Consider the following 12,187-nt stretch of genomic DNA (forward strand, 5'->3'; position numbering starts at 1 on the left):
ATCTCACCTCCCATTGAAAACAATTTTCCTGTCTGTATCTTATCTATTCCTTTCATAATTTTATGTTTCTATAAGATCTCCTCTCAATCTTCTGAATTCAAGTGAGCAAATCCCAAACGATTTAGTCGCTCATCGTAGGTCAACCCCCTCCTCTCCGGGATCAACCTGGCGAACCTCCTCTGGGCTGCCTCCAAGGTCAGTCTACCCTTCCTCAAGTTAGAAGGCTAGAACTGCACACAGTACTCAAGGTGCAGCCTCACCAGTACCTTGTACAGTTGCAGTATGTCCTCCCTGCTCTTGAATTCAATTCCTCTAGCGATGAAGGCCAAAATTCCATTTGCCTTCTTAATAACCTGTTGTACCTGCAACCCAACTTTTTACAATTCATGCACAAGTCCTTCTGCACTACAACATGCTGCAGTTTTTCACCATTTAAATAATAATCTGCTCTTCTATTTTTTTTCTACCAAAGTGGATGACCTCACATTTACTAATGTTGTACTCCATCTGCCAGACCTTTGCCCACTCACCTAACTTAATTATATCCTTCTACAACCTCTCCACATCCTCTGTAAAATTTGTTTTTCCACTCAATTTAGTATCATCCACAAATTTGGCTACACTACACTCTGTCCCCTCTTCCAAATCATCAATGTAAATGGTGAACAGCTGTGGGCTCAGCACCGACCCCTGTGGCTCCCCACTTCCCAATGTCTGCCCATTTATCCCTACTCTCTGTATTTTGTCAGTTAACCAATCCTCAATCCATGTCAATATACTTCCGCCGACTCCATTCATTTGTATCTTATTAATTTTTTTTATTTTTCACACTATAAACCATATAGACCAAGATACATAGACATTTTTCTTCTTAAATATATACTGTGTCGTTTTCTCCCCCTTTCCCCCCCTCCTTTCCCTACCTCCCTCACTCCCTTTCCCATTTATTTCAAGTTCAATCTATAAGATACATCAAACCCGTTAAACAATGTTGTCACTTAATAAAAATAAACAAGAAATTCCACTGAGTCAGTTCTTTTCATTATCTTCTCCTTCTGTCATTTTAGGTGGTAGATGTCCACGGTAGGATTTCTCTATTGTGTTTCATATATGGCTCCCATATTTGTTCGAATATTGTAATAAAGTTATTTCTTAAATTATATGTTATTTTTTCTAATGGAATACCATTGACCACCGCCAGTGGGCTGATATCGCCTCAAACCGTGCATCTTGGCACCTCACAGTTTGGCGGGCAGCAACCTCCTTTGAAGAAGACCACAGAGCCCACCTCACTGACAAAAGGCAAAGGAGGAAAAACCCAACACCCAACCCCAACCAACCAATTTTCCCCTGCAGCCGCTGCAACCGTGTCTGCCTGTCCCGCATCGGACTTGTCAGCCACAAACGAGCCTGCAGCTGACGTGGACTTTTACCCCCTCCATAAATCTTCGTCCGCGAAGCCAAGCCAAAGAAGAGATGTTATTTTTTCTAATGGAATACATTTATTCATTTCTATGTACCATTGTTGTATTCTCAAGTTATCTTCTAATTTCCAGGCTGACATAATACATTTTTTTGCTCCAGCTAGGGCTATCATAACAAATCTTTTTTGTGCTCCATCCAAATCGAGTCCAAATTCTTTCTTTCTTATATTACTTAGGAGGAAGATTTCTGGGTTTTTTGGTATATTGCTTTTTGTGATTTTATTTAATATCTGGTTTAGATCTTCCCAAAATTTTTCCACTTTCTCACATGTCCAAATTGCATGAATTGTTGTTCCCGTTTCCTTTTTACAGCGAAAACATCTGTCTGATACTGTTGGGTCCCATTTATTTAACTTTTGAGGTGTAATATACAGCCTGTGTATCCAGTTATATTGTATCATACGTAACCTCGTGTTTATTGTATTTCTCATAGTTCCGGAGCATAGCTTCTCCCATGTTTCATTCTTTATCTTTATGTTTAGATCTTGTTCCCATTTTTGTTTAGTTTTACCATTTGTTTCCTCGTTCTCCTTTTCTTGCAGTTTGATGTACATGTTTGTTACAAATTTTTTGATTATCATTGTGTCTGTAATCACATATTCAAAATTGCTTCCTTCTGGTAACCTCAGACTGTTTCCCAATTTGTCCTTCAAGTAGCTTTTCAGTTGGTAGTATGCAAACATTGTATCGTGAGTTATGTTATATTTATCCTTCATTTGTTCAAAGGATAATAATTTATTTCCCGAAAAGCAATTTTCTATTCTTTTCATCCCTTTTCTCTCCCATTCTCCAAAGGAAAGGTCATCTATTGTAAAAGGGATTAGCTGATTTTGCGTCAGTATTAGTTTTGGTAGTTGGTAATTTGTTTTATTCCTTTCTACATGAATCTTCTTCCAAATATTGAGCAGATGATGTAATACTGGAGAATTCTTACGTTGTACCAATTTTTCATCCCATTTATATAATATATGTTTGGGTATCTTCTCCCCTATTTTATCTAGTTCTAATCTAGTCCAATCTGGCTTTTTCCTTGTTTGATAAAAATCTGATAGGTATCTTAATTGTGCGGCTCTATAATAATTTTTAAAGTTTGGCAGTTGTAAGCCTCCTTGTTTATACCATTATGTTAATTTATCTAGTGCTATCCTCGGTTTCCCCCCTTTCCATAGAAATTTCCTTATTATTTTCTTTAACTCCTTGAAGAATTTCTATGTCAAGTGTATTGGCAATGTCTGAAATAGGTATTGTATCCTTAGGAAAATGTTCATTTTAATACAGTTTATCCTTCCTATTAGTGTTACTGGTAAGTCTTTCCAATGCTCTAAGTCGTCCTGTAATTTTTTCATTAGGGGATAATAATTGAGTTTATATTGATGGCCGAGGTTTTTATTTATTTGTATACCTAGGTATCGCATTGCTTGTGTTTGCCATCTGAATGGTAATTCCTACTTAAATTTTGAGAAATCCGCATTATTCATTGGCATTGCTTCACTTTTATTTGCGTTGATCTTGTACCCCGACACTTCTCCATATTTCTTCAATTTCCCATGTAATTCTTTTATTGATATTTCTGGTTCTGTTAAGTTTATTATAACATCATCGGCAAATAAACTGATTTTATATTCCTTCTCTTTTATTTTTATCCCTTTTATTTTATTTTCTGTTCTTATCAGTTCTGCTAATGTTCTATAGCTAACGTGAACAGTGAGGGAGATAGTGGACATCCCTGCCTTGTTGATCTGCTTAATTTAAATTGTTTTGATATATATCCATTTACTGTCACTTTCACCAATGGTCCCTTATATAATGCTTTAATCCAATTAATATATTTCTCTGGTAAGCTGAATTTTTGTAGTACTTTGAATAAATAATTCCATTCTACTCTGTCAAAGGCCTTCTCTGCGTCTAAAGCAACCGCGACTTTTGGAGTTTTATTTCCTTCTACTGCATGAATTAAGTTAATAAATTTACAGATATTGTCTGTTGTTCGTCTTTTTTTAATAAATCCAGTTTGGTCTAGATTTACTATTTTTGGTACATAGTCGGCTAATCTGTTTGCTAATAGTTTAGCTATTATCTTATAATCTGTGTTTAGTGAAGATATTGGTCTATATGACGCTGGTGCGAGTGATTCTTTTCCTGTCTTTGGTATTACTGTAATTATTGCTGTTTTGCATGAATCTGGTAAGCTTTGTGTTTTATCTATCTGGTTGATTACTTCCAGGAGGGGAGGAATTAATAAATCTTTAAATGTTTTATAGAATTCTATTGGGAATCTATCCTCTCCTGGTGTTTTATTGTTCGGTAGTTTTTTTTTATCTCCTGTAATTCTTCTATTTCAAATGGTTTTATTAATTTATTTTGCTCCTCTCTTTGTAATTTCGGTAGTTCAATTTTAGTTAGAAATTCATCTATTTTGTTTTCTTTCCCTTCGTTTTCAGTTTGATATAGTTGATCGTAGAATTCCCTGAAGTTTTCATTGATCTCCGTTGGATTATATGTAATTTGCTTGTCCTTTTTCCTTAATGCCAATACCATTCTTTTAGTTTGTTCTGTCTTAAGCAGCCACGCTCGAATTTTGTGTGTTTTTTCTCCTAGTTCATAATATTTCTGTTTTGTCTTCATTATGTTCTTCTCCACCTTATATGTTTGTAGTGTTTCATATTTTATTTTTTTGTCTGCCAATTCTCTTGTTTTAGTTGTATCTTCCTTTATTGCTAATTCTTTTTCTATATTTACTATTTCCCTTTCCAACTGCTGTTTCCTGATTGTAGTCCTTCTTCATCTTGGTTACATAACTTATTATTTGCCCTCTAATGAACGCTTTCATTGCGTCCCATAGTATAAACTTATCTTTCACTGATTCCGTATTTATTTCAAAGTACATTTTAATTTGTCGTTCAATGAATTCTCTAAAATCCTGTCTTTTAAGTAGCATGGAGTTTAACCTCTATCTATACATTCTTGGTGGGATGTCCTCTAGTTCTATTGCAAATAATAGGGGTGAGTGGTCCGATAACAGTCTAGCTTTATATTCCGTTTTCCTAACTCTCCTTTGAATGTGCGCTGATAACAGGAATAGGTCTATCCTTGAATATGTTTTATGTCTGCCCGAATAATATGAATACTCCTTTTCCTTTGGGTGTTGTTTCCTCCATATATCCAAAAGTTGCATTTCTTGCATCGATTTAATTATAAATTTGGTTACTTTGTTCTTTCTGTTAGTTTTTTTTTTCAGTTTTATCCATGTTTGAATCCAAATTAAGGTTAAAATCCCCTCCTATTAGTATGTTCCCTTGCGTATCTGCTATCTTCAAAAAGATATCTTGCATAAATTTTTGATCTTCTTCATTAGGTGAATATACATTGAGTAAATTCCAAAATTCTGAATATATCTGACATTTTATCATTACATATCTCCCTGTTGGATCTATTATTTCCTATTCTATTTTGATTGGTACATTTTTATTGATTAATATAGTTACTCCTCTGGCTTTTGAATTATATGATGCTGCTGTTACATGTCCTATCCAATCTCTCTTTAATTTCTTGTGTTCCACTTCAGTTAGATGTGTTTCTTGTACGAATGCTATATCAATTTTTTTTCTTTTTTCAGTAAACTTAACAGTTTCTTCCTTTTGATTTGGTTATGTATTCCATTAATATTTAAAGTCATATAGTTCAACATAGCCATTTCATACTTTGCTTATCTTTCCTTTCCGTTTCCTCATCATCACCTTTCCTTCTTATCCATTTCTGCTTTTTTTTTTGAACACATTATAAGACAACATTTCTAAAACATAAAATATTTCCACTATTCTCATATCTAAAATTCCTTTAACACCAATAGTCCCTCCCCTTCCTGAGTTGCCCTTTGTCCCTTGTCGGGCAACCACATCTCCCCTCTCCATTTGGATTTGCGAATTCACTCGCAAGCGTAAACTGATTTCGCAGTGACTGTAATTCTTCCCCACCCAGCCGACCCCCCCAGAAAAGATTTTAATCTTCATATTTAACAAAGGTCACTCTCTTAATTCCCTCCTTACTTCCTTTCTTCCCTTTCTTTCCCTTCTTAGTTCTTACCTATACTCTATTTTTTATATATATATATACATACACACATATCTTCTTCTTTGGCTTGGCTTCGCGGACGAAGATTTATGGAGGGGGTAAAAAGTCCACGTCAGCTGCAGGCTCGTTTGTGGCTGACAAGTCCGATGCGGGACAGGCAGACACGGTTGCAGCGGCTGCAGGGGAAAATTGGTTGGTTGGGGTTGGGTGTTGAGTTTTTCCTCCTTTGCCTTATCTCCGCTCCATCCTCAACATCCATATATATATATATATATATATATATATATACCTACATACACACATACATATAGTTTGTGGTCATTTTTGTTCTTGTTACATCTCTTCATCTCTCTGTCTGTTTTGTAGTTGTTCTGCAAATTTTTGTGCTTCTTCCGGATCCGAGAATAGTCTGTTTTGCTGCCCCGGAATAACTAGTTTAAGTACTGCTGGGTATTTTAACATAAATTTATAACCTTTTTTCCATAGGGTCGTTTTTGCTGCATTAAACTCCTGCCTCTTCTTCAGGTGTTCAAAACTTATATTTGGATAGTAACAAATTTTTTGACCCTTGTATTCCAGTGGTTTTTTGTCTTCTCTTATTTTCTTCATTGCCTTCTCCAATATATTTTCTCTTGTTGTATATCTTAGGAATTTTACTAGAATGGATCTTGGTTTTTGTTGTGGATATGGTTTAGGGGCTAATGTTCTGTGTGCTCATTCTATTTCCATTTCTTCCTGTAATTCTGGTCTTCCTAGGACCCTGGGGATCCATTCTTTTATAAATTCTTTCATATTTTTGCCTTCTTCATCTTCCTTAAGGCCCACTATCTTTATATTGTTTCTTCTATTATAATTTTCCATTATATCTATCTTCTGAGCTAACAGCTCTTGTATCTCTTTAACTTTTTTTTAATCAGATTCTTCTAATTTCTTTTTTAAGTCATCTACTTCCATTTCTATGGCTGTTTTTCGATCTTCCACCTTGTCTACTCTTTTTCCTATATCTGACGTGATCATCTCTAATCTATTCACTTTTTATTCTTCTTTTTATTTCACTGAATTCTTGTGACTGCCATTCTTTTACTGTTTCATTATATTCTTTAAAAAAAATATCCATGTACTTGCCCTTCCCTTCATCTTCCATTTCTCTGTGTTCTTCCTCTTCTTCTTTTGAGTCCACTCCAGGATCTGTGTCCTTTACCTCTGTCTCTTCTGGTTTTCTTGTTGGGTTGTTTGTTTTATTTTGTTGGGTATTTTTGGTCTTCTTATTTTTATTAGAAGTGTCTTGATGTTGGTCTTCTTCCTCTGGGTTGGTCATCTGTTGTTTCTTTGATTTCTTATTTTTACTCCTTTCTTGCTCTCGTTATTTTCTATGTTTTCCTCTTGCTGTTGTGTTGTAGTTGTCTGTTTCAGCTGTGGAGATCGACTCCTCAGCTGGTCCCCCCTCCTGTCCGTGTTATTTTTGTCTTGCATATCGCGCATGCGCGGTTGCGCACTTTTGTTTGGCTCCGTGAGCCATTTTTGTAGTCCCGAGTTCAGGGCTTCGACTGACCTCAGGGAGCCGGTTTCTCTCTCCACGGCGGGCCTCCTCTTACAGGTAAGGCCTTCACCTTCTTCTTCTGACGTCTTTCCTTCTTCTTTTCTTCCTGTTGTTTTTGGCTTTTCTTTCTTCGCTGCCATTTTCTCCACACTTTTACTTTCACTTTGTTTTGGTTTTTATGTTTGTGCCTTTGCTTTTTCTCTATCTTTTTTTTAAACTTTTCTGGAGAGGGCTGGAGTTCCCCGACCGGCCACTACTCCATCACATGACTCCTCCTCATTTGTATCTTATTGATGAGTCTCTTGTGCGGTTCTTATCAAACGCCTTCTGTAAATCCTAATATACATCAATCTGTTCCCCTCTATCTACTGCACCCATTATATCCTCAAAGAACTCCAGCAAGTTTGTCCAACAAGACCTACCCTTTCTGAATCAATGCTGTGTCTACTTGATGGAACCCCTTCATTCTAAATGACTCGCTATTTCATCCTTAATGACACCTTCAAGCATTTTCCTGACTACAGATGTCAAGCTAACTAGCCGATAGTTAACCATCTTCTGCCTACATCCCTTTTTAAAAAGTGGTGATATTTGCTGTCTTCCAATCTGCCGCCCAGAATCCAGAGAATTTTGGTAAATGACTACCAACACATCAACTATAACTCCCGCCATTTCCCTCAGTACCAGGGGATTTGTCTGCTTTCAATCCCATTAGTTTGCCTATCACTATCTCTTTTGTAACAATTATTTAATCGAGGCCCTAACCTCCCTTTGCATCCCTATCACAACTCTTTGGCATGCTGGACGTGACTTCCACCGTGAAGACTGACACAAAATATTTGTTCAATGCCTCATTACTCAATATCAATACCAGCTCTCCTCCCCTTCTCCCCATTTTGATCCTTTTTAAAACACTGAAATCTAGGAATATTCAGAATCCATTCCTGCCCTGGTGCCAGTCAGGTTCCTGTTCCACGTATGTATATACAAGCTATCAGTTCAACACCCTTATTCCTGATGCTTTTTGCATTCAAGTACAGGCACTTTAGCCCTTCTACCTTATTACTTTTATACCCTATATTCGGCTTCTTGTGAGGGGTTGGGGGATGCGGGGGTGGGCGTGAGGGGGTCCCTAGGGTAGAATGAGGATGAGGAGCCCCTGGGATGAGATGGGGGATTGTATCCCTGGGGTAGGTGGCTTCTGTGGTGAGGTGAGAAGGGTGAGGGTGCCCCTGCGGTGGGACGGGTCCCTGGGATGTGATGGGACGGATGAGGGGGGGTCCCTGAGGCGGGACGGGTGAGGCCGATCCAAGGGGGCAGAGGTGTGATGAAAGGGGGAAATAGGCGACGTTAGTGATGTACAGCGTTACCATCCAATCAGCAGGCACCTCGTCGCCAAAGCGACCAATGAGGAGAGACGGTGAACGGGCGCAGACATGGGAGGCCAGGCTTGCGGCAGCCGCCATCAGCTCAGTCTGTCGCCCTCGTCCGTAACCGAGCCCACGGTCACAGCAGCCAGTTTAGCCTCTGCACACCTGGACCCAAGCGCGGATTTCGGCCATCGACAGCCGTCATTCGTCAGCCTCTCACCTGGCCTTTCGTTCCCGGTCTGTTTCTCCTCAGGAGAACAGTGGCCGCCATCTTCAGCGAAGCGCCGCTTAACGAGAACCCGGATGTAATTAAAGGCGCTGCCCCTTCCGGCTCAAAATGATATCGGCAAAGAATAAATTAGATGGTCTTGAAGGAAAGTGCAGCGATGGGCAGGAAGATGTATCTGTGTACATTGTTATGTCCCCAAATGTTAATAAGCATCCAATACAGGCCCTTTGGCCCATGACATTGTACTAACCTTCGTAAAGCTACTCAACAATAATGAAAACCTTCCCCACTTCACACCCATATCGCTCCATTTTTCTTACATCCATGTGCCTGTCTAAGATTCTTTTAAATGTTCATATTGTAGCAGCCTCCACCGCCTCCACATTGCATTCCAGGCACCCAGCACTCTCTGTGTCAAACAAAAGCTTACTCCTGATATCTCTCCTTAACTTCCCTCCCCTTACTATAAATAGGTATCCTCTGGTACTGGGGAATAAAAGGATGCTGTCTGTCCACTCTACCTACACCCTTCATAATCTCATACACCTCTGATGTCACCTCTGTGAGAGATGGGAAAACTGATCTAAAATTATGAACATGAAGGAAACTAAAATTCATACATCAGTTAATGGCTGTAACCAGTACAAACAGGATGAGCTTGGGAATTAGGATGCAGGAAAGCAGAGTCAGCACGATTACCATAAGAATCTTCTAGTCTTTGTGACAAGATCAATGAGCCACCATAAGACTAAGATAAGGAGTGGTAAGGAACAATAGAATGTAGGAAGTTGAGGTAGTCTGGATCAGATAAGGGTCTCCTAGCCCTAGACAGAAGTACCAAGTTCTACATATCTAATTAGTTAACCTTACACAGATTTACAAAGTTATACATATTAAATTAGTCAACCCTAGACAGGATGAGCCAACTCTGCATACCAAGAGACTGTAGCTCCGAGAATCAGGAAGGTGTGAATAAGGACAATAACATGAAGGGACACCGACAGGATACCCCCCCTGGTCCTCCAAGTATACTGAAACTGCACGTAGGCAGGAAGGATTGCCTATGCCAAACCCATCCAGGGGGCAGAAGAATGTAAGGGGGAGGGTATTCTGATACTGAAATTTACTGTATAAAACTTGGGTGAGCCCCAGTGTATGTGTGTATTCTCAGGGTAAGGGGAAGCACCCAACTTTGCATTGTTGTTATAATAAATGTTCTTTGTTCTCAATTTTTGTCTCGAGCAATTTCTTTAAAGGTAATTCTGTTTCTAACAAATGGGGGCTCGTCTGGGATCACACTCCCTCCACTGACAGAGTGCCCGACGACGAGAGTAGGTGCACCCCAGCTGATTCAGCTGGACTCACAGACGACGGGTGGCTGGTCAGTGGAAGAAGCGAGTGTTATCCGAGAAGAGGCATTGAGAACAAACGACGGGAGGAAGCGCGCTAGAACATTGCTACTGGAACCCGGTAAGAGGAATTTTAATTGCCTATCAGTATGGGAAGTATGAGTAGCAAGGAAGAGAGTCCTGGTAAAGGATGTGAAAACCAGATAGCTACGTACAGCCCGCTTGGGTTGATGTTATCTGAGTGGGGCACGGGAAGGACCCGTGGGAAAGACAAACTGACAATGGTCAGGTATTGTTGTATTGAATGGGTTAAAAGCCCGGTTAAAGGGAGCTCCGTGTACTGGCCAAAGTTCGGATCCGAGGAAGACTGGATGTGTCAAGCTTTGAACATCTGGCTCTATCAAAACCAGAGGGACAATGTTGAGAGCAGGGAATATGCAGCCTGCTGGCTCAAGGGATCGATTGACCAACTGGTTTTGAACGAGAAAGAACTCAGGGATAAGAGAGAGGAGGAACCTTTTGTCCCTGAATCACAGGGGTGGGATGTGCTACATTCCCTCCCTCCACCTTATGTTCCTCCTATGCCGGCTCCTATCTTTCCTTCCCCTCCTATGACCTACCCTTCTGCACCTCCCCCTCCTCCCCCACCACTAGAGAAGAAAGAAGAGAACCGGAGTGGTATGGTGACTCGCTCACAAAGCGCTCGATTACCATCTCCGTTGACAGGAGAGAGAGATCATTGTAATTTAGAACAGTGTGAGATCCTTCAGGAAGAAAGGGCAGAACCCTTCGATTCATTTCCCAGGGAGCAGGAACTCAAATCTAATAAACCAGAAACCAGCTGGATGCGACCCCTGCGGGAGGTTCCCGTGGGAGAGGGTCTTGGGTTCGTAAATGTGCCCCTGACCAGCACTGAAGTGCGTAACTTTAAGAAAGAATTGACCTCCCTGATAGAAGATCGCCAGGGATGTGCCGAACAGTTAGACCAATTTTTGGGACCAAACCTGTATACTTGGGAGGAATTAACATCCATCTTTAAGACTCTGTTTACCTTAGATGAGCGGGGAATGATCCGACAGGCAGGCATTAGAGTCTGGGATAAGGAACACCAAGGGGGACACGAGGCGATACCTGGAGAAGCCAAATTTCCCCTCACAAAACCTAATTGGGACAAAAATACTAGTGGTGGTCGCACACTGATGGAAGAATACAGGATTAATTTGATCAAAGGAATCAGAGAATCTGTCCCCAAAGGACAGAATTTCAAAAAAGCCTTTGAGGTTCCCCAAGGTCCCGAGGAGACCCCCTCTGCATTTCTCAATAGATTGCGCACGGCAATTCAACAATATGGGGGTCTCGACATAGAATCTCCAGCAGGGGAACAATTGGTTCTAACGGGTTTTGTTACCAACTCAGCCCCAGACATCAGAAGAAAATTACAAAAGACAGAAAATTGGCACGAGCAAGGAATTACCCAGCTACTACAGATTGCTCAGAAAGCATTTGTCCAGAGGGCGGAAGATAAACAGAAAGGGAAAGCGAAAATTTTAATGCAAGCAGTCATAGTAGATGAGCATCACAAAAAAGGTAGGGATTACGGGCCAACCTCTGTACGCGGTGAGGGGAGCCACGGGTGGGGAAGTGAGGACCCCAGCAGGTGGAGGAGTAGAGGAGGATTCCGGGGACGACGGGTGCCCCCTAGAAACGTTGGGAGAGATTGAGAAACAGGACCTCTTATTTGTTTCCATTGTAAAAAGGAAGGACACTTTAAAAAGGAATGCCCACTGCGAGCAATGGACACACGCTCCTATGGCCTGATGGAAGCTGATTACGAATAGGGGGGTCACGGTTCTCAGCCAATACACACCGTGGGGCTGCACGGAGAACCATTAGTTAATTTATGCATAGGACCCCACAGTGACAAATGATATTTTTAGTCGATTCTGGAGCCGCCTGATCTAGCATTCTACACCAACCCAAGGGGGTAAGAATAGAAGGGACAGTTATAGTTTCAGGGGTGGGAGGACGAGACTTTACAGTCCCGGTATTGCGAGAGGTCAGAATCCAAATGGGAGATAAGATCATAATCGAGGATCTTCTATTACTTCCCCAAGCCGGAGTATGCTTGCTAGGAAGAGACTTAC

General features: G+C 40.5%; 1 protein-coding gene across 2 annotated transcripts in view; it reads right to left on the reverse strand.

The window, feature by feature from the left end:
• The window catches only part of mob4 (MOB family member 4, phocein), a 33,425-nt gene extending 24,642 nt beyond the window's left edge, over positions 1–8,783 (reverse strand). Inside the window, exon 1 of one of the 2 annotated variants that reach the window (XM_069906349.1) lies at positions 8,686–8,783. In XM_069906349.1, the coding sequence (XP_069762450.1) occupies positions 8,686–8,736 (51 nt within the window). In that variant the 5' untranslated portion in view covers positions 8,737–8,783. Of the gene's footprint in view, positions 1–8,465; positions 8,588–8,685 lie in introns of those variants that run through there. The other variant, XM_069906348.1, reaches the window with a different exon arrangement.
• Positions 8,784–12,187: the final 3,404 nt, after the last annotated feature.

This window comes from Narcine bancroftii, chromosome 12 (assembly GCF_036971445.1).
Source record: "Narcine bancroftii isolate sNarBan1 chromosome 12, sNarBan1.hap1, whole genome shotgun sequence".
Lineage (NCBI taxonomy): Eukaryota > Metazoa > Chordata > Chondrichthyes > Torpediniformes > Narcinidae > Narcine > Narcine bancroftii.